Source organism: Adiantum capillus-veneris, chromosome 14 (assembly GCF_014529385.1).
Source record: "Adiantum capillus-veneris isolate H3 chromosome 14, ASM1452938v2, whole genome shotgun sequence".
Classification (NCBI taxonomy): Eukaryota; Viridiplantae; Streptophyta; class Polypodiopsida; order Polypodiales; family Pteridaceae; genus Adiantum; species Adiantum capillus-veneris.
Window position 1 is genome coordinate 133,045,134 of NC_140944.1, and position 22,677 is coordinate 133,067,810.

The 22,677-nt window shown below is 46.7% G+C and overlaps 2 protein-coding genes across 2 annotated transcripts in view; one reads left to right on the forward strand and one right to left on the reverse strand.

Annotated features, from left to right (window-relative positions):
• LOC147443159 (uncharacterized) overlaps positions 1-22,677 on the reverse strand; it is a 114,562-nt gene that overhangs the window by 50,854 nt on the left and 41,031 nt on the right. The window contains exon 3 of the mRNA XM_086529070.1: positions 380-472. Coding sequence (XP_086385196.1) covers positions 380-472 — 93 coding nt within the window. The remainder of the gene's footprint in view (positions 1-379; positions 473-22,677) is intronic.
• Positions 4,830-7,495, forward strand: LOC147443160 (uncharacterized). Its single transcript, XM_086529798.1, has 4 exons — positions 4,830-5,727; positions 5,822-6,429; positions 6,531-6,897; positions 7,078-7,495. The coding sequence occupies exons 1-4, from the start codon at positions 4,846-4,848 to the stop codon at positions 7,288-7,290; spliced, it is 2,070 nt and encodes a 689-aa protein (XP_086385924.1). The 5' UTR covers positions 4,830-4,845; the 3' UTR covers positions 7,291-7,495.

The following is a 22,677-nucleotide window of genomic DNA, read 5'->3' on the forward strand; positions in this document are numbered from 1 at the left end:
TGAGTACGATTTCCTCTCTCGGTGACGAACATGATTTTGTAGTTGGGGAAAATATGGGTGGTGTAATGTATGAAGTGTGACCCACCCAATTCCTTCCAAGCCTTAATATATTGGTGTTGTAGAAAAGCTTCATTCACTAGGAGTCTATTGAGGCATGATGTAGCAAGTGCAATGCATCCCATCACCCAAGGGTACAGAGGCAAACAAAGCAATGAGCATCAATAATATTTGATTGATAAAATTAAATCAACAAAAAAGAAATCCCAACAAAACAGTAAATCATATGTACTGATATTACCAATGTTTATGGCAGATTAGACAAGAACTGTGCAAAACAATGAGAAAGAAAGCCTAAACATGCATACAAATAAAGGCTCACCTTGAGCACTTGATTTTCCGATCCAAAGCCGCAAACAAAAAACTCCATTTTGCCGTCACCATCAATGTCAGAAACACACACCCCATAATGTAGCTGAAATGAAGACATGTCGTGTCACTACACCGAATGAACTAACAGATTTATTTCTACTTTCTAATAAGTGCTCTGCTCCTTGGGCATTCAATCAGTCAAGATTCTTCCAAAACCCACTGATGTCTTAAAACTACTTTGTTTATTTAAATTACCTTTTGTGGAGTCTGAGGTATCAAAGACATTGATACATGGTACCATCTCTAGGCTATTAAAGAGACCAAGTCTTCACTAACAACTCAACACTTCATGACTCTGAGAGCTAGAACTTCCATAACAGTAATGAAACCTCAACAAGACGTAACTCACTTTGAAATTTAGGGGGCTTGGAGGGAAAAGAGTTAGTATCTATGTACAATGCCATGGGGTGTGTGCGTGTGTGTGTGTGTGATTTTGAGGGACAAGTTCTTTTTTAAGGTAGCCTTTTGGTGAAGGGGGATGTCTATCAAACAAAGGATTGTGATTGGTCAAAACATTTCAGTCCCAAAGTTTTCACCTTAACTGGTGGGTCCTAACTTTTAGCGGTCACAAGAATGGTAATCTCCTAGTACTACCAACAACTAAAACTCATCACAATCCTGACCTTCACTTTTACCTAATACCATGAACTCTTAGTGGTTGCAAGAATGGTAATCTCCTAATACTACCAACAACTAAAACTCATCACAATCCTGACCTTCACTTTTACCTAATACCATAAACTCTATCAAGTGCTATGGTGTTTAAACTTTAATGCCTTTGGCATTCTAGTACAAAGAAAGCTTTCACATTTGATCGAGCTCGCTGTTGCTCCCTCCTCGCCATCGACACCCCCCCCCCCCCCGCCCGCCCCCTCTCCCTACTTCGCACTGCCCCAACCCCCGCCTCGCAACACCCTTCTCCTCCAACCCCCATCCTCCCTTCACCCTTGCCAACTATCTGTGGGCTGGTTTCAGCCTACTGGTAGTCTTCATCGACGTCTTCGCCTTCGTCTTTTCAGTAGCAAAATCGCAACCCCTGCTCCACCTCAGAGGGACTCTAGTGAAGCCCCATCATCTGACACCGCGGAGACAACCCTTTGACTTGATCTTTCGCTAGAAGAGCAAGTGAGCTTGATGGCCGAGGTGGCAAGGCTTCAAGCCACCTCAGTCATTTGCAAAATTGTTGGCCCACTGCCAGCAGTGGTGAGGTTTGAGACTTGCTCCAGGCCCAGACTCCTCACCGAAGGGGGCAAGATCATTGATGTGTAGATTCTCGGGAGAGGTTATTACCCGATACACTTTGAGTCTCCAAAGATGGCAGCCAGATTGATATCAATGAGCCCACAAGGCATTCGAGCGCAGCTCGAGCTTACTTCAGACAGTGGCACCACGGTTTTGACCTGACTTCATATGTGCTTGAGGAGGAGGCAGATCTTCCTATCCCAATTTGCTTCACATGCCTAAGGCGGGAGTGTCTCCCCTTACTTTCCAGGATTGGTTCCATGATTGGGACGTTCTTGGAGACCCGACGCACTTCAGCATCAGTTGTGGCCAAGGGCGCAAGGGTACCCACTATGCGTGTTCTAGTTCGAGACACACATACACTTCCAAAGGTGGTTTACTGCCTCGGGTGAGTGGTGGTTGGATCAGACAACAGAGTGTGCAGTATTCGAGCCTCCCAAACAAGCAATTCATTTGTAAACACATGGGCCATCTTGTCAAGGCTTGTCCTCGTTGGAGAGCTCAGCCAGCTCCACAACCATAGGCCCCTAGGGCTGGTCCTCCTTCGAGTTCCGAGGTCCCCCCTACCAAGGCTTTGGAGACCCCAGAGATCCAGCTTCAACAGCCACACATAGCTAGTCTGAGGAGGGATGGTACCAAATCCGTGGCCGCCTTTTGACAAGGCCAGGCACCACGCCCGGATCGCTTTCCCACTGTTCCTCGCCAGGAGTGGGTTCTTCCAGGAAACAGCTTCGGACCTCTACAATAGGAGACCGCCCCAGCCAAGTTACTTGGAACGGGAACGGGGAGCAGGGACGGGGGCTCCGGAACGGTGCCGGAAGGGGGTGGGGGAGACCGGAACGGGAACGACGTAACGGTCCCCATGTTGACTTTAGAGACAGCTTGCTTTTGGGTTCATGTCATGTTTCTCCTGGCACGCCGTATAGATGCTCTACACTCTGTGGTCTAGACTCTTTTCTACTCTGTGGTCGGGACCAGAAGGATTGGACCTTGGATTCGACACTTGGTTGGTTCCAGACTCAAGCCCTTGAGTTCTCCCATCACACGGGGATCTTGGCATCACTATTTTGGTGCAGACCCAAGTTCACAATGACATTGCCTGATGCCACAGGTTGCAGACACAATATCGTTCACTTTTGCAGATGAGCACTTCTCCTCTTGCTATGTTTACATTCATTAGGACTCTTGGGCAGAGGATGTGGCTCTAAGAACTACAGAGTCATCTTGGGCCTTTGTGGGGCATGTGATGCAGACAGATTTGTCTCGAGGTCGCTCGGATACAGGTTACACTCCATCCAAACCGGCCTCAAAGATTGCTCACTTGGCTGCTACAGACAGCAGCATCAGTTTTCTCTTATTAACTCCATGAGGATTGTCTCATGGAATATCCAAGGCCTTGGAGGCCCACAATTTATGCGCCATCGGGGTCGGTTGAACAGGAGCTCCAGAGATGCCTTGTGGGGTAGAATTAACAATATTCTTATGCTACATGAGCATCATTTGTGAGCCGCATTCGGCGTTGTGGATACGTTCTGCGAGGCCGATATGAGACATTTTGGTGACCTACTTTTGGGCCTGGCAGCATTCAGCAAGGAGGTGTATATATGACTATTGCGGACTCATGGCAGCAAGCCATTGTGGGCAGTGGTATTATTGTGCCAGGTAGGGCCCGGTCACCATGCAATTTCAAGGTAGCCTCGTGGGCTCCTTGAACATTTATGCGCCCACTCCGCGAGTGCACGGGCTGAGTTTTGGTCGCATATTGCGGAGTCCTTACCTCACACAGATCAGTTGTTAGGTGCAGCGGAATGAATGTTTGCGCTTTGCTCAAGATGAGTGCTCCGAACTGTGCTCAAGGTCCCTTTTCTTCTTATGGAAGGGAGAGCCTTCCGTTCTTAATGAGAGAATGCTATGATCACAAACAAAGTGAATGGACACTATGCGTGCAAGTGTATGAGACTGAGAGATAGAGAGAAAAGAGAAATACGACACCAGAGACGTTGTAAAACCCTCCTCCGAAGGCCCCACTCTCATCGGCGAGAGTGGTCTACTTATGATTGCACAATCTGGTACAAATGGTATGCATGAGATTGATGCAAGTCTAGGCTATGTCAACGATGACAACGGGGATGACGACACCGGTCTAAAGGCTGAAATCTGCAATCTTTCTACTGCTGTCCAAAAACGCTATGGGCTGAAATCTGCGACTAGTCCAAAAACGCTGATTTTGGGGGCTGTTTCTATGGGACTTTGTCGCTGAAATTATGCAGGTTTAGGGCTGAAAACTGAGGTTCTTAAGGGCTGAATCTGATGGTCTTTTCTACTGCTGAAAATCTGCAAACTCCAGGATCTCCAAAACGCTAGGGCTGCATATCTACTTGTCGATGCAACCGTTGTAAAAACGCTAGCTGTTGGGGCTGCCTGGCGATGCTGCTTGGGGTCAAAACGCTAGGTCTATGGTATCCAGCGACAAGGTTGTCCACGTCCGTCGAACGGAACGTCCCGTCCGTTCCGTCCTGTCCCGTCCGTCCCGTCCGTTCCATCCGGGTTCTGTCCGATCAAAAAAAAAGTGACCGTTGGCGGACTTTTTTGACTGTTTTTACAGCCGTTTTGTAGCGCCACGTGCTGGCAGTTTTTGAACGTTAAAAGTTGAACATTGGGGGCCTTGGAGCCTTGGCCCTTGGGGCATCATAAGCCAATGTGCCATCCCACCCCCCCCCCAACATCCACACACACACACACACACACAAAGCCACATGGGCTATGGCCATGGCACATGGAATTTGAATTTTGAAGCATGCTCTCTCTTTAACCCTCTTCTCCCTCTCTCCTCAAAACCTATATAAGGTTGCCCACCCTCTCTTCTTCTCCATATATCCCTCAAGCTCTCTCATTCATCTCCTTCCCTACTCAAGCTCCCTCAAGCTCTCTCCATTTATCAAGGGCCAAGGCTTCAAGCTTTGGCACTCCATCAAGTCCTCAAGCTCTCCATTACTCCTTCAAGCTCCCTTCATCTCCTTCAAGCTCTCCATTGTTCCTTCAAGGCTCAAGCTTTCTTCATCTCCTTCAAGCTCTCCATTATTCCTTAAGCTCCCTTCATCTCCATCCATCTCCTTCAAGCTCTCCATTACTCTAAAGTTCTCTCGTCACTCCCCATCCCTCAAGCTCTCCATAATGCCGCCCGCTCTTCATGAAGCCTTCAACAAGCATTGCCGCTACTTTGAAAGGGTGAAGAACAAGCAAAATGTTTGCAAATGGTATTGCAAATATTGCCCGAAGACCATGACCTCAAGCTCCACCCGCCTTATCATCCACTTGACCAAGGTGGGAGGGGAAGCGGGTCCTTGTCCGAATATCCCCGACGACATTCTCCAAGAGTGCAAAGCAAAGTATCTCCCCTTGAAGACGCGCAAGGCGGTTGCAAAGGCATCGGAGGAGGTGCTTCCGCCCGACCATGATCTCTCCGATTCGGGAGAGGATGCTTCTCCATCAATGTCCGTTGCATCCGGCGGCGCTACCATGGCCTCCACCGAGGGTGGTAGCGTCTCAAAGAAGAGCAAAAGAAGTCATGGTGGGCGGCCTCCAAAGCAAGCTACTCTTGCACAAACGGTGGGTGGAACTTCCGGTCCATTGTCTTTCCTCAAAGAGAGGCAACGACAAGCGGAGATAGAGATTGCACGCACCATCATTGAGTGCAATCTCTCTTTTCATATTCTTCGCACGGATCGTTGGAAACGCATGGTGAAGGCTGTTGCCGCGGTTGGTCCATGTGAAGGGTGGACGGGAGTGTCATACCATGACATGCGCACCAAAAAGCTTGATGAAGAGAGGGCACGAATCGACAAGTCTCTTGACCCCGTGCGTGCCGGATGGGTAAAGTATGGTTGCTCTATTCTCACCGATGGATGGAGTGACCGCAAGAAGAGGGGAATCGTTAATATCCTTGTCTCATGCCCTCTTGGCACCTACTTCTTGCGAGCGGTTGATGCGGGAGCAAGGGGGAAAAAGGTCACGGGTGCCTTCATTTACCGCCACATTCGTCAAGCCATAAAAGAGGTAAAATTTTTGATTCCACTCTCAAGTATCTACTATTTTCAATTTTGTCTTTTGCCTTGGCTCTTCTCACTTTCCCTTCTTTCTCCATATGTAGATCGGTCCAAGCAACGTCATTCAAGTAATCACTGACAATGCCTCCAATTGTGCTTCCATGGCCAAAAAGCTAGAGGCGGAGTATCCACACATAGTATGGACTCCATGTGCATCACATTGCATTGACCTCCTCTTGGAGGACATTGGCGACCTACCTTGGGTAAAGGACATTCTATCCCAAGCCCTCTCCATCGTCAACTTCATCAACAAAAAGGTGAGAGTACTTGCGATATATCACACTTACTCCGGCTTGGAGTTGAAGAAGCCTTCCGCAACATGCTTTGCCGCTATGTGGCTCCTCCTTGAGCGCCTCTATGATGTGCAAACCAACTATCAAAAGACAATGGTCTCGGATGAGTTCAAAGCATGGATTGAAGAAGAGACCCAATCATCCCAACAAGATGCAAAGGCCATCCAACGGCTTTGCTTGAAGGAGGAGTTTTGGCAAGAGGTCAAGGGTCTTGTCATGGTGGTATTGCCATTGTATAAGGTGCTTCGGATGACCGACATGGAAGGGTCTACCATAGGTCTCCTTTACCACTTCATGGAGGAGGCTTACAAGGAGATTGAGAGATCCACCATTCTTGATGGAGCACCCGATGGTTCACGGTAAACATATCACCTTATGATTTATGTACATTGTAAGTTGTCTTTTTCTATCTACGGTTCTACCCTTCCATGCTTGACTATCTTTCTCTCTCTCTTTGTAGTGATGTGTTGGAGGACTCTCCAAAGAGAGATGACATTCTCTTCCTTGTTAAAAAGCGGTGGGATTGGATGAGGCGACCAATCCATGGCTTTGCCGCCCTCTTGCATCCGGCTTTCAAAAAGCCATCAATCTTTGCGGATCAAGCACTTCAAGAGGAGCGCGACAAGTACCTTCCAAAGATACTCAATGAAGAACACCATGGAGAGTTTCTCCAAGAGCTCATCAACTATGGAGACCAAAGAGGCACGGCATTCGCTTCCTCGGTGTGTTGGAAGAGGGATTCGTTAGTGAAGCCTCTTTTTTGGTGGGAATGTTTTGGCTATCAATTGCCTCACCTTCAAAGGGTGGCATTGAGGGTTCTTGGACAGGTATATCATATATATTAATAATTATACATAATACCATACCATAAATTATAAATTTATAATCTCAATCATGTCATTATTTGACATTCATCATTCATGTGACATGTCACATAAGTCACCTCTCAATTGAAAATTCCCACAATTCAAATCTCATGCCTCTCTTCTATCATCTATGTGCTCTAGGATTGCTCATCGGGTGCATGTGAGCGGAATTGGTCGGCGTATTCTCTTATACACACCAAGATCCGCAACAAGCTTTCTACGAAGCAATTGGAGCGGCTTATCTATTGTCGCTCCAATTTACGCATGTTGAGGTCCATGCACGAGATGCCAATGGCTAGGCAGGTAATTGAGTTGGCTACATCATACTCTTTATTTATGCTTTCACATGTATGATGTAATATGTATGATGTATCATGTGCTCATATTTTTGGCATACCAAATTGCTAACTCCATTAATCTTCTTGCATGTTGTAAATGACAAATAGGTGAATGTAGATGAATGCAAGCTCTCCATTGAGACTCTTAAGAGTCTCAACAAAGATCGCGATCCAGAGGAGGAGCAAATATTTCGAGACCTCTACTTGGAGTTGGAGGAGATTGATCGCCGTGTCTCTAGCACACGGTCCCGCAAGAAGGTGGTTGTGTGAGCTTTGGCAACTATAGGTAGAGGAGCTTCCACTTCGGTTGCTCGTGGGAGTGGAAGAGCGTCGGCACAGACACCCAGGACCTATGTGCGGCGAGGCTCGGGTAGCGGATCTACTATGGCGGACACCACTTTGGAGAATGTGTCCATTTCTAGACCTGCGGATCCTAGAGAGCCAGAGTTTGATGATGAGGGCAACATCCTTAGTGAGGGAGATTATGGTCTTGCATCTAGTGCATCTGATGCAAGTAGTGATGAGGATGATGCAGCTACCTCTAGCTCAAGCTCTAGCTCAAGCTCGGACCACAACTCCGGTGATGAGAGCGATATGAGCACCTAGAACTCTCTCTTTATGCTTTAAAGTTTGTACCCATGGGCCATGAGACTATGAGTTGTGTCACTACTTTTTTGTACTACTTTTTGTCACTTGTATCTCTCGAGCCTCGACTCTCTACTTATGTAATGAATTATGAAATCAAATGCAATCATGATCATCTTTTTTCGAACATTGTCGTTTCCAATGTCCATGGCCAAATCTTTAATGTTCTTACTTGTAAGACATCTCCTTTGAGTTGTATGTACTTAATACTAAGTAGTTACTCATAATAGAGTAAAAGCTCTGAAAAATATATGATTTATTTTTTTGCATCGTACGTTATGTCAACGTACCTCTAATTTTTTTTAGTTCGATTAGTACCGCACGTCTTCGTACGTGTAACCATCGTACGTGACCGTACGTGTCAACTATGTCCAGCGATGAAGCTTGCTGATGACAAAAACGCTAGGTTGCTGGGATCAAAAACACTAGGTCCTGGGCTTCTGTGGTGATGATGTTGATGCAAAACGCTAGGCTTGGGCTTGCTTCTGACGATGATCTCTTGATGGGAAACGCCAAGCTGATGCAGGTGATGGTGCTTGATGGAGAAAACGCTAGAGGGATGGTTCTTCTTGCTTGGAGGGGGAAACCGCCAAGGTCTTGTTGGAGAAGTTGCCTGCTGAAGTTGGCTCCCGTTGCCTCTTCTACCAAATAGTGCTGGTCTAGGTTTGATTATATACAAACTTACTCAATTTGCCCTACCTACTTTCCAACAAAAGTCGCTTAAAAATAATAAGTGAAAAATGTCAAAAATAGGTAAAATAGGCTAAATGCACTGGAAAATTCCCCTAACTGATTCTGATGGATTCTGATGGGAATGCTTATGATCATGTTGTGTGCAACCAGAGGATATGCATCTACACTAAGTGACTGGGCATGCACGGTCTATGAATAGACTCACAAAAGTGCTAGATCACTTTTAAATCTAGACTGATTGGACTGACTGAACCCTTGTCGTGTTGTAGCTTGTCCACGGACACATAGGGTTGGATGTGTCACGTGACATCCCCTCCTTTTCAAAGTGAGGTATTGGTACCGAATTGTATGGCGTCGAGGGAGATCGCCAATAGCATCCAGAATCCTGAAAGGGACTCTTCGCCGGCCCACGCTGATGTGTGGGTCGTGCGGTACTTGAACTTCATAAAGGTCTGCAATGCTTGCTTCTTTGGGCCGCGCCGAAAGCGACACAAAGTCTTCTGTGGCTCCTTCAATGCTTCAACTTCGTTGAGAGTCATGTTTCTTTCTTCTTCAAGAATCTCCATGGCTGAAAATTCTACAAACCATTTCCAACACAAAACCATGAACATACCTATTCCATGTAAAGTGAGTGGAAAAAATCTTGTCTTCCTAAAAGATTGTGCATGCAATGTAGATGAACAAAGAGACGGAGTGCTAACCCGTTCACCACACACACGCAAACAATGAGATCGAATCTTTCTCTTATGATCTAAAACAATCAACTGTGGCAATTCAAAAGGGAAATGCCCATGCTTGATGCTCATACTTTCATGTGCTCTTTCTACAAATGTGTCATGCCAAGGAAGAGATATGGAATGTGACTTCCTTGAATGCGTATTGTTCACCTTTTCATGAAAAAACCGCATATATTCGTGCTCATCCATGAGTGAAACGTGCTCAACGTATAATATGTCATGCCTAGGAAAAGGGATACATAAAGACGTTGACTAAAATATAGGAAATGACCACGAATGAAACACTTGAACAATGCGTGCGTATCAATCATGCGAACACATAATACTTCCTGTGAGGTTTCTTTGGACCTAGGCTCGAAAGCCAATATCGGTTCTTCCTGAATGATCGAATCTTCTTGTGAGGGATCTGTGGACCTCGACTCAAAAGCCAAGATAGATTCTTCGTGATTGATCGAATTTGCAACGAGGTTAGCTTCGCTAGAAAAAGCATCCACTAACACATCATCCTTGTGAACAATTACATCATCTTCATGCAACTCATCATGCTTGTGAGAAATCACATCTTGATCATGCAAATCATCATGCTCGTGAGAAATCATATCGTGAGAAAACCACTAGGTACTACATATGTACAATGGTGAGCTCTGAATCTGTCATCCAAGAGATAGAGTTGTGGCCACTGTTGCACCCGAAGTATTAGAATCAAGAAATGGAGCCATCAGATCGATGGGAAAACTCTGGACTCTATGACTGTCCTCCACAACCCACCGCTCAGCAAAAGGAGCAGCCACCTGCTGCTCGGCGAATGGGAGAACCTAGCCTGAAGTGTACTGAGGCCGCCGACTCGCACACCCATGCCGATGTGCGCCTGCGAAGCCGTCACAGGGAGCCGTCTGTGAGGATGACATGTGTGGTAAGGAGCCAAAGGTGCCAGGCTCTTGAAATCCCTGAGGGTAGTAGTCAAACTGCTACTGTGAAGGTGCACTTCCCCCAAACAGTCGATGACTGTACTCTCCATATCCCATAGACGTTTGTACTGATCTAGCTGGAGGAACCCACCCGTACCCCATCGTAGCTTAAGGCTGCTGCTGAAACTGCATGTCCCCTTGGACTAGCATGTCCCGAAATCCTTGCATTTGAGCTTTGAGATCATCAATTATCTTTGACTTTACGTGCAGAGCCTGACGCGAGGCAAAAATGGTAGCATCTCTATCAACAATGGCACTCTCTGCAACTCGCAAGCAGCTTTCTATGGCCGCATATGTGGCCGAGTGCTTCTGGTGGGTAGCTGCTAATTTCTCTGCACCAAGTTCAATCATTGCAATAGCATTTCTTGACTCCTGCAGGTTTTCTTCAGAGATTTTGAACAACGAAGTAGAGTCGCCTCCACTAGAAGAAGCAGTAGTAGCACCTGGAGGTGTAGAGTGCCCATGAGGCACTCCAGTCGATGTCGGGGTGACAGTAGTAGTAGGGTGCCCAAGAGGCACTGCAGTGGTCGGGGTGACAGTGGTAGCAGGTTCAGTGGGCGAGCTGGAGATGGGAGAGAATGACGAGGGTACCACAGGTGCTACCGAGAATGGTGTGGTAACAGTGGCAGTAGTATAGATGGGAGCAGTGGGGAGAGATACCTGTGGAGGAGAGACCACCTCAGTAACAGGAGTGGGCGTACCAAGAACAACGGAGCTCACAACGGCCTCCAGCACTGTAGAGACGAGGACGGAGGTAGAAGAACGTTGTGGAGGATGCATCACCCTAGTCTGACTCTCTGAAAATGGCAGAGGCCGTAGTGTCTCTGCCGTATCTTTGACCACTTTGACCCTTTTCTTTTGTTTTTTCTTTTGCTCATCTATGCCAAGGGACTTTCTTTTTGCACGCAATGACAATGCTGCATCCTCGTCTATTTCAAGGGGGTTGATGCAGATGTTTATCACCCATGCCAATTGTAGTGCGGCAAAACATTGGAAGCTACACTGAGGTGACTGCACTTGTGCTCTAAACCTTTTCGCCCTGGTATGCAATGATGTAAAGAGGATCTGATGAAACCCACAAGGTATGTTCTTTATTAAGCAATAAAGACCATCACATTGTGGGAACGTGGTAGGTACTTCTCATTTCCCCTTTGGTCCTTGAGCATCTCTCACTAAAAAGTAATATCTGAATACTGCTAAGAGAGCTTTGTGATGATGCAGGTTCGGATGATCGGGTTCGAACAATGCCTAGCATGCCTGTATGGTATCAGCTTTGGAGAGCTTTGAGGTAAGACCTAATACTCGGCTGCGAGGAGGGAAAGTTAGTCATCCCCATTCCATGTCCTAGACGCACAGCTGTCAAAGTGTGTCCTCTAACCTTTGGAAAAGATTCCAGCATATCATAAACCATGCCACAAGTATGTCCTCAGGAAGGATAGCTTCCGCTAGCGATGTGACACCCAAGTTGTCCAATTGGGCCTGTGAGAGCACATCTCTCAAAGATGGCTTGGGCTGCTACATGTGAAAATTGAGTGAAAACTTCATTTTTGTGTTTTGTTTTTTCAGGCCTTGCAACTTCATGACTGATCATGTGACTCATGACTTTCGTTTTCCCTTTTGTATCTTTCTCATGTGCACTTGAACTCACTTTTTGGGCCGCTTCCACTGTCTGAGCCGAAGCTGGAATCTGCATCTAGTGCCGATGCTTTGTAACTTCCGTCAGATGGAGCACTGGACGTCATATCCGTGACCGAATGGCTGCTACGTTCTGATTCTGCTTCAGTTTCATAATTAACCTGCTTTTGTCGTTGAGTCCTTTTCCTCGGCAACAGTTTTTTGCCTCCTACCATAGCCACTAATTATTGATTGTACACACTGTAGTAGTGTCTTCCCAAAAACCCAACAGCTTATAGCAGTGAACTTAGTGCAGAGTAGATTCTGTAAGGTCCCCAAGAGCATACATAGAAAATAACCCCAGCTCATACATTTCTCAGCACATCACTGTGTGTCTCATACTCAACTGCAACTCTGTCCCAAATACAATTGCAACTCTACAAACAGCAATATCCTGATCTGTGCTTTTGAGAAACGTGGTAGGATGAAAATCTGAGAGAGGCCGAGGATTCAATATCAACGAAGCGAGACAGCCAACTGATCACTCAATCCAAGATGCCTGTTGACAGAAGGGTGCAGACAGGCTGTTGACAGTACGGTGCAGATAGGCCTGCTTGGATAGGTCGAGGGAAGAACCTGCTTGGATAGGTCTAGGGAGGAGACAAGCAGGCGGTAGAGGACGAGAGTTGGGCAGCGGCGAGGGTAGATATTGCCGGGCGAGGGCGAGAGAGGGAGACCAAGACTCAATCAGAGCAACACGCGAGGGTTAGATAGGGGGGGGCTTGGGCAGGGGCGAGGGGTAGATAGGAGAGCTGGGTTGGGGTGAGGGGTCGATAGGGAGCGGAGGGGGGGCGAGAGCTGGGTAGGGGCGAGAGGTAGAAAGGGGGTCGAGGGCTAGGTAGAGGGCGAGGTGTAGATAGGGGGGGGCGAGGGCTGGGTAGGGGCGAGGTGTAGATAGGAGGAGGGGGGCGAGGGCTGGGTAGGGGCGAGGGGTAGATAGGGGGGGGCGAGGGCTGGGTAGGGGCGAGGTGTAGATAAGGGGGGGGCGAGGGCTAGATAGGGGCGAGGGGTGGGAAAGGGTGTCTAGGGCTAGATTAGGGGACAAGGGGTGGGTAGGTTGGGTAGGAGCGAGGGGGTGTGGTGAGGGGCGAGGGGAAGTAGGTTTGGTAGGGGCGAGGGCAGGGGCAGTAAAGGGTAGGGGCGAGGGGGTATGGTGAGGGGCGAGGGGGAGTTGGTTAGGGGCGAGGGTAGTAGAGGTAGGGGTGAGAGGGGTTTAGAGGGTAGGGGCGAGGGCAGTAGAGGGTAGGGCGAGGGGGGGTTTTTTAGTGGGTAGGGGCGAGAGGGGGTTTAGAGGGTAGGGGCGAGGGAAAATTAGTGAGTAGAGGGGCGAGGGAGAAATTAGATGGAATTGGAGGGTAGAGTGATTAGCAGCAGCAAAGTAAGGAAGATATATAGTGCACCAGAGAGATAAGAGAGAATTGAAATTGTAATGTGAAGGAGAGAAAGGAGAAAGGGAGATAATAGAAGTTGTAAAGTGTTGCAGCATAAAAACTTGCATGCTTTCTATAACTAGGATCTGGCAATCAAAAAGGCTAGAGCAACCATTCCCAACTTCTAGCAAACTTGAATGTAAGTGTAAGAGAGAGGGGAAGAGCAATGAACTAGTAAGGTAGCAGTGAAGCTACAAAAGAGGTCGCACCAGAAAGGCAAGGAACTAGATGTGTGTGTGTGAGAGCTTACCACAGAGAGAGGGGAAGGGAGATACAGCAGAGCAGGTTTGAACGTGTTAGGAATAATACCAAAATCAAAGATCTATCGAGTATCGACGAGAGTTGAAACTAGGACCTTCAACAAATCCATGAGGAGAGAGAGGCAGTAGAAACAAACAGAGCAATAACGTTGGATCGTAGCAGGACTCCAAAAAGCCCAATTCTATCAATGAGAGGAGAGCAGAATTGACGCACTGGGGCAAACGAGGAGAATTTAAAGATAAGACGAGGAGAATTTTAAAGATAACACCGATCACAACAGAGATGCGACTGACATGAGGAAGACTTGAGAATAGGGAAAAGGGAAAGAGGACGGGACAGTCATAAGGTTGTTGGTGGGATGGGTAAAATACCCAGATTTCTAAAGAGTCAGGGAAGTGAGTGATAGCACTTGATTCTTGATCCATTCACCATTGGCAAAGGAACGCCTGCCAGAGTGACTAACTGGACAGTCCCCTGTGGCAAAATCTCTTGTACCATGAATGGCCCTTGCCAAGCTGGGACCAGCTTCTTAGTTTTTTTCAGATACTTCGCTTGATAGAGTAGCACAAGGGAATCCTGCATTATTTTCGGCCTTTTGAGATGGCGATCATGCCACGCTTTGCGACGAAGTTGTTCGGCTGGGAGAGCATGTGAAGCTAACATCCTGCTTTTTTCTAACATTGAGAGACGACAAAGGTTTGTGGAAGCAATCCCCGCTGTGACGCGAACACTTCCCATCCTTGCTGAACCTGAGTTGAACTCATATGGTGTAATTGCTTCTAGACCGAAAGCTAGCTGGAAGGGGGTGTGTAGTTAGTGGTTCCCTTGAATGAGGTGCGATAAATCCAAATTGTGGCGAGGATAGCCTCAGCCCAAGACGTTGGATGCAGGTGACAAGCTTTCCTGAGAAGCGCGATTAGCACTTTGTTAGTGCTCTCAGCTTGCCCATGTGCTCTATGATAGTAAGAGCAAGATTTGCGATGAAAAATGTTGTAGTTCGTGAGAAGTGTGGAGATCAGGTCGTTGACGAAATGACTACCTCGATCCTTGGTGATTTCCAAAGGGCACCCAAACCTGCAAAAAATATTTTCATACAAAAATTTTGCGACAGTAGCGGCTGTACAATCGATGGTAGCCACCACTTCGGCCCACTTTGTTGCATAATCCGTTGCTACCAAGAGATACTTACGATTGCCGGGTTGAGCAGGTGGAGTAATTGGACCAACAAAGTCCAAGCCCCATCGCTCAAAGGGCAACCACGCCATAGATACCTGCAGAGGGCAATTGGATTGCTTGCTAGGCTTGGGCGCACATCGCTGACAGACATCACAAATCTTGACATGAGCAATAGCATCTCTAAATATATAGGGCCACCATAAGCCGGTCTATAAGATTTTTTGCGCCGTGATGTGACCAGGGTAGTGGCCACCTCTAGAACTACTATGTGCATCCTCCAGAATGTGGTCTACTTCATGAGGGGAGACGCATCTGCGTGGCACACCATCTGGCCCAGATTTGTAGAGTTGTCCGCCAATCAAAGAGAAGGGTCTAGACTTCAGCAAGAGTCTTCTTTTTTGCAAGGGAGAAGCATTCTCAGGATATAGGCCAATAGAGAGCAGATGTAACACATCTCCATACCATTCTTGGATCATGTCAACCTTAAAGAGATGACTATCCGGAAAGTCGTCATCAACCGCAGTATCGGGCTCACTTGTATGTATGCGAGAGAGATGGTCGGCCATGACAGGCTGCTTGCCTGGACTAAGAACTACTTCGAAATCAAATTCCTGGAATATCAGTAGCCACCTCCAGACTCTTCCTGCAACTTGGGGTTTATTCAAAAGATAGCGTAGCGCATGATGATCCGTGATGATAGTGAAGTGAACCCCTAACAAGTAATGACGAAACTTCTGTAAAGAATACACCATAGCCAAACCTTCCCTTTCTGTGGTGCTGTAGTTGCGCTCTGCTTTGGTGAGCACGCGACTTGCATAGTGAACAGGGTGATCCAAGTTGTACTCCTTACTAAGCTGAGTCAGCACAGCCCCCACAGCCAGTTGACTGGCATCAGTATGCACATGAAAAGGTAGAGACCAATCTGGAGCCATTAGAATAGGTGCTTCAGTGAGGCGTTTTTTTAGGTATGCAAATGCTTCAACCTCAGGCTTTGACCATTGGAAGGGTACAGTAGCACTAGTGAGTCGGGTCAATGGTTGAGCCACCTGTGCATACATTCGTATAAACCTGCGATGATAGCCTGTGTGGCCCACAAAGCTCTGAACACCTTTCGGGTTGATAGGAGGTGGTAACTTAAAGATGGCCACGATCTTCTCTCGGTCAGGCGCTAAACCTTTGGCAGACACCACATGGCCTAGAAGTGTGCCCTCAGTGACCAAAAAATGACATTTGTTAGGATTGAGCTTTAGGCGTGCCTCTCTGTACCTGAGGAAGATAGCAGAGAGCTGAGCGAGATGCTCCTCTAGATTTTCCATTGGGGTTGAACATTGGGCACCTGAGAAGTTCGAAAAATCGTCCATGAAGATGCGAAGATGATCCGTCAGTAAAGGACAGAATATAAGATATACTGTTCGATTGAAGGAAGGTGGAGCGTTTTTCAACCCAAACGACATCCTAGTGTAGATAAAAATACCCCAGGGAGTCACAAAGGCCGTTTTAAGCTAATCGCCTGGATGGATGCCCAACTGATTGTATCCACTTGACCCATCCATGAAACTGTACAATACATGCCCTGCTACATCTTCGAGCACACACTCAGTGAAAGATGTGGGAAAAACATCTAGGATAGTTACCTTGTTCAGAGCGCGGTAATCTACACACACACGGATTTTATTAGACTGCTTCTTAGGCGCTATCACCATGGGTGATAACCACTCAGAGTGCTCCACATGTACAATGATCCCTACCTCTTGCATTTTTTCGAGCTCTGACTTAACAGCCTCTGCATACTTTGGGTTGAGCTTGTAAGCTCGGCCTCTGACAGGCTTAGCCCTTTCAACCAAAGGGATAGTGTGGACACCCAATTCTGGTGGGATCCTTTCCAAATCCTTGTAGGACCAAGCAAAAACATCTTTAAAAGAGTGTATAAAAGAAACTACCTGATCAAGTAATGCGGGATGCTCCCATAACCAAGCTGCTAAGAGGACGTGTTGAGGGTTGTCAGGGTCGCCCATGTTGATTTTTTTGACCGGGTTAGGAGGTGTAACTATGGAGGGTACTTCGGAAGTTGAGAAGTGAGCTGCCTCTTGGAGCTTCAAGACATCATGGGCTTGTGTTAGATCAATTGGAAACTCTGTATACTCTTCTTGTAACCATCCTGGTGGAAGCTCATCGAAGGGTAAATCTTCGGACACAGACATAGCAGAGTGCTTTTGAGGGGGCGGGGCGTCCGACTTGGGACATGTTAGAGGAAGGGGGAAATCAGTGCCGAGTTCATGCAGAGGAGATTTCTTCCCCCTTCGGGGATGTGTTATAGGTTCACCAAGGCCGACGGCTTCCATTAGAGGAACACTTGAATCATGGGAATTAGGGACTAACACACTTACTTCTTCGCCTGGCACACTTTCTGTTGTAGGGCTTGGGACACTGGTGTCCGCCTGAGGAGCTAGGAGAGAGAGTGTTACTGGCACAGGTGAGGTTTGAATAGAGACCACATAGCATGGTATCGAGGTGGTAGCTTCCAGCCAATGCAGCAGGTCTTCGCCAGACCCGTCAGGTGGGATGGGCTGCTCAGAGTCGGGGTTGGACTGTACTGACAATGAGCTGTGATGAACCACTGGATCCATACCTCCTTCGAGCCAATTGGTTGCATGGGGGAGCAAGGAGTATATATCCACATGGCGTCGTTTCCCCAATCATAAAGTGCCTTAGTATGCTGCAACCATGGTCTACCAATAAGCAAAGGAAATCCTCCCTCCACCTGAGGAAGATTGACCACCACAAAATCCAAGTTAAATGTTAAGTCTTGTACCTTCAGAGGCACCCTCTCTACTATGCCCACAGGGTAGACTGTCCTCTGGTCCGCCAATGTAACAGTGAATGGAGCAGGGTGGGTAGGTTGCAGACCTAAGGCCAACATAGTAAATTCTGACATCAGATTGATCCCAGATCCACCATCCACTATGACGCCTGAGAAATGATGCCCAAGAATAGACACAGTGAGACGAGGACTTTTGTAGTCATTGAGGGGGGCAGCTAGATAAGAAATCATGTAGAACTCCAAGGGCTGCACAGGTAGGTGCCTGCCACTACGCCCTGCACCAAGATACAGAGATTGGATGATGGAAAGGGTGTCACTTCGAAAATTTGCATCATGTCGAAGCATGTCGTACAGTGACACTTGCTGAAAGGTGTTTTTCAAGATAGACTCTGTTGTAGGCTTCTCTTTTGATCAGATCTTGCTCCGGTATCTTAAGCTTGTGCAAGTCCTCTACTGCTTCCATGAAAGCGCCATCAATATCCGATAGAAGAGAGGTAGGTTGGCACTTGGCACTACCTGCTTGTTTGTCAGCACTAAGGGAGTTTGACTCATTTGTGGGACTGGAGACGAAGAAATTGGACCGCCACGGAGGCTGAGACCAAGAGCAGCTCTCTGTGCCCGTGTGAGCACACCAGCCGGCTCTTCCACCTGCTTCAATCCATCTTGAGAGGCAACTACAAGAGTGGTAGGCGGGGCCTGTGGAATGGTGCTTACTGTGATGAGGTTAACCTTTGGGAATGTAAACTCCTGCTGGTTCTGGCTTGTGCTTGCAAATGTGGATGCACGTTCTTTTGGCAATCCTTACTATAGTGATCTTTAGCTTCAGGGTAGTGTCGGCGAGGAGACCCTTCTGGAAACAGACATTTGCTCTGGTAATGTCCATACTCCCCGCACCTGTAGCACAAAATTGGCCTATTGGAGGATCGAGGTGGTCTCGGCCCTTGCTGCATGGGACCGGATGCTGACGTGTAGAAGCTTTGGGGAACTGAAGGAGTACTAGCATGATAAAAGCTGGGGAATGCAAAGTTGTTGTGCATACCTTGCATAGGAGGTATTGTCAGCAGAGGTGGCATCGGGTTTTAATGGCCATAGGGTGAAACCATGTTGGATGCAGGTGCTAGCCCTTGTTGGAGAGAAGGACCTAGACTTTGTTGTATTTGCCGTAATCCCTTGATATAGTAGCAATCCTTGTCTTCATGCCCAGACTTTTTGTAGAAGTGGCAATAAGCCCGAAGGAGACAGTCTGTGGAGGATGTCCTCGAGAGCGACACAAGCTGCACCATACCATAGCTTTAGTTCCTGCTAGGACCGAAGCTCTTCTAGCTCTCTCTTGATTTGATCCAAAGCCTCAAGATGTGGTGGTTTCTCCTCTCTAAGAGAGATTGATTTCTCTTCTTGAAGAGCGCGTTGTAGTTTTAGGGATTCAAGTTCTCTACGCAAAGAAGTCAATGGATCAGCAGGACTTTCTGAAAACATAGAGGGAGTCTCTACGTGAGGGGAGTTGGTGAACAGCTTCCTAGCCCCCTCTATCCTAGTAGCAGCTGCGACAAACTCCTACAGAGTGGCGTTGGGTCGGAGACTCTCTTCGCTTGGCTGAGTAAGTACAGCTCCTATAGCAGTCAAACTAGCATCAGTATGCAGCACATGAAATGTTAGAGACCATTGGGGGCAACCAGTATGGGTGCCTGAGTGAGGCACTTTTTCAAATAAGCAAAATCTCGACCTCAGACCACTGAGAGGGAATAGGCACTAGTAAGCCATGTCAAAGGCTAAGCAATATCAGCATACATCTGAATAAAGCATCAATGATACCAGTATGGCCGACAAAGCTCTATACGCCTTTACAATTAAGCGGTGGAGCAACTTTATAATAGCAACTATCTTATCAAGATCAAGAGCGAGACCCTTGGTAGACACAACATGAAGTAGAAGCCTATCTTGTGTAATCAAAAAGTGACAATATTCGGATTTAGATTAAAGCATGCTGCCCTACACGTTTGGAATACAAAAGACAGCTGTGGAAGATGCTTATACAAGCTCTCGAGAGGAGCAGAATCCTAAGCATCTGAAAAGCTCGAAAACTCATCTATGGCGATTCTAAGATACTCTGTGAGTGGGGGCAGAATCTGATGATGACCACGCAATTGAAAGAAGGGGGAGCATTCTTCAACCCAGACAGCATCTTAATGTAAATGAAAGTATCCCATGGAGTCACAAGTGCCTTCTTCATTCGGTCTTTTGGGCGGATAGCCACCTAATTGTAGCCATTGAAGTTTGAGCCCATCCATAAAACTATACATTGCATGGCCAGCCACATCCTCCAAGACTCTTTCGGCTAACATTGTTGGAAACCCCTCTTGAAAACCATCTTTGTTCAGAGCTAGGAAGTCAACACAAACACATATTTTGTTGAATTGCTTTATGGGAGCTATCACCATGGGGGACAGCCTCGATGGAAAAGTATGTGCTTCTACATTCGCTTGTGGGAAGCTCCTCAAAGAGTGAGTTTTCCAAGGTGGTAAGGTACATAGTGTTCGGTATGTAGGTGCATAGTACTAAATGATTTGAGTTTTTAGGTACATAAAATTCATATGTTTTTTCCTAAAAGCCTAAAACCTAAATCTAGAGATTTGTGATATACTACAAACAAAACTCGCAAGATGCCATAAACTATGAAGTTTGAGGCTTTCATAGGGTTGTACGATACCAAAGACCTACAACAGTGAAATATTAGAATTGTACAACAGATACAAAGCTTCTACTAACCCTCTAATGTTACACACACCAAAAACAAATTCGCAATGGATGATAGAAGAGACTCCATACAATTCCGTGACCAAGAAGTGAGAACTTAATCTGCAAACAATTCTGTATGTAGGCAATATGCTCTTTTTGAACTATCTGCGACTTATTTGTGATGAAAGAAGGTTCCTGAACCTGTAAGGCCAAAGTGACCCACATGCTAGGGCCAAAACAAAAAATCCCCAAAAAATATGTACGGATATTTTGTATTGTACGGCTGTACAGTACACGTTGGACGCGTATGTACATACGGATCCTACCTTGAAGTTTCCTAACACAGATGTTGCTTTGGATGAAGGTTTAGCTACTCGAAAGTATCAACATCCTTGGATAACTTGAATTTTGGATCCACGGGACAAGGGATGGGAAAGTAATACTTCTGCAACAATTTCTAAACATACTTCTTTAAAGAGGTAAAAATGCCGTTTGAAGACTATACTATTTCAAAACCAAGAAAATAATGCAACAAGTCATAGCCAAGGTAGATATGAGTTGATTTTTCACCTAGCCAACAAGGTCCTCCTTCTAACATAAGACCAACTTCCTCACAAACTTCCTCCTTTAAATCACCAATCAAGAAAGTAGACTTGACATCCATCTTATAAACACGCCATCAATAATGCATAACAATTGCAATCGCAAGACGTGTGGCAGTGAATTGTGCACCTCGGAGGATATGTCTCAACAAGTTGGTACCTTTGTTTTGAGCATACCCGTTAGCGACAAGACAAGATGTGTCCTTGTCTAGAGAGCCATCGGAATGAAAGTTCACTTTGAATATCCACCAATTATCTTCTTGTGGGATGGACAAGGAGCAAGCTCCCAAGTATTGTCGTCCTCAACATGAAACATCTCAGCTATCATAGCCTCTCCAATGAGAAAGAGAAATAGCCTCCTCTATAGAATCTGATTCATCCACCTGAAACCTAAGAGCATAATTCACATGCCGTGAACTACGAGTCACCCGATGAGTAAACTTTCTCTCGAATGGTAGAATCCGAGAAACCAAATCTCGAAGTAGAGTGCAATCCCACCTTGGGCTGCACATGTGTGGTAGAGAATTTAGGAATAGAGGTACCCCCAATATCCACTTAACACCAATTATCTTCTTGTGGGATGGACAAGGAGCAAGCTCCCAAGTATAGTTGTCCTCAACATGAAACATCTCAGCTATCATAGCCTCTCCAATGAGAAAGAGAGATAGCCTCCTCTATAGAATCTGATTCATCCACCTGAGACATAAGAGCATAATTCACATGCCGTGAACTACGAGTCACCCGACGAGTAAACTTGCTCTCGAATGGTAGAATCCGAGAGACCAAATCTTGAAGTAGAGTGCAAGCCCATCTTGGGCTTCACATGTGTGGTACAGAATTTAGGAATAGAGGGATGGACAAGGAGCAAGCTTCCAAGTATCGTTGTCCTCAACATGAAACATCTCAGCTATCATAGCCTCTCCAATGAGAAAGAGACATAGCCTCCTCTACAGAATCTGATACATCCACCTGAGACATAAGAGCATAATTCACATGCCGTGAACTACGAGTCACCCGACGAGTAAACTTGCTCTCGAATGGTAGAATCCGAGAGACCAAATCTCGAAGTAGAGTGCAAGCCCATCTTGGGCTGCAGATGTGTGGTAGAGAATATAGGAATAGAGGTACCCCCAATATCCACTAACACACAAGATGTGCTTTACACTCAGCACCCAAAGTCCTCTTCTTTGATGGCACATGAGCCTTGCATTCCAAGCAAAGGACAATCGGATGGAAGTCGAGCCTCCTCATAGGTACCTGTTGAAGTAGGAGGAGGCTGAGTGCATTCGTTATTTGTGGATGTGCTCATTGTTGGATTGGAGGAGGTACCAACCGTCGCTCTTCAACTTTCTCCTCTTTTCTAGACATGATGATGAACCAAGGAAAGAGAGAGGCAATCCGCAACTCAAGACACTAGAGGGTACAAGATCTAACCAAAACACTACGTTAAGTGTTTAAAATATTAGTATACCTCAATTACAGAGCTGCCAAGGAAATGGGATAAGAATCTGCAGCAGATCATAGCAAACACCACAAATGGGAGGTCTCTTTTGAGGAGCAAAAGAGAGATGTAGGGCTAATTTGAGCGGTCAGATAAGTACCCTGCCAAAACTCAATGAATCTTCTCCAAATAGGATCACTTGTGCAGCAGATGTCCCGG

What these genes read in the sequence shown, in the direction of transcription:
- LOC147443160 (XM_086529798.1), top strand. Translation starts at nt 4,846, where the DNA reads ATGCCGCCCGCTCTTCATGAAGCCTTCAACAAGCATTGCCGCTACTTT. An exon ending in TTCGTCAAGCCATAAAAGAG is followed by an intron (nt 5,728 to 5,821) that starts GTAAAATTTTTG and finishes CTCCATATGTAG; the next exon opens with ATCGGTCCAAGCAACGTCAT. An exon ending in GGAGCACCCGATGGTTCACG is followed by an intron (nt 6,430 to 6,530) that starts GTAAACATATCA and finishes CTCTCTTTGTAG; the next exon opens with TGATGTGTTGGAGGACTCTC.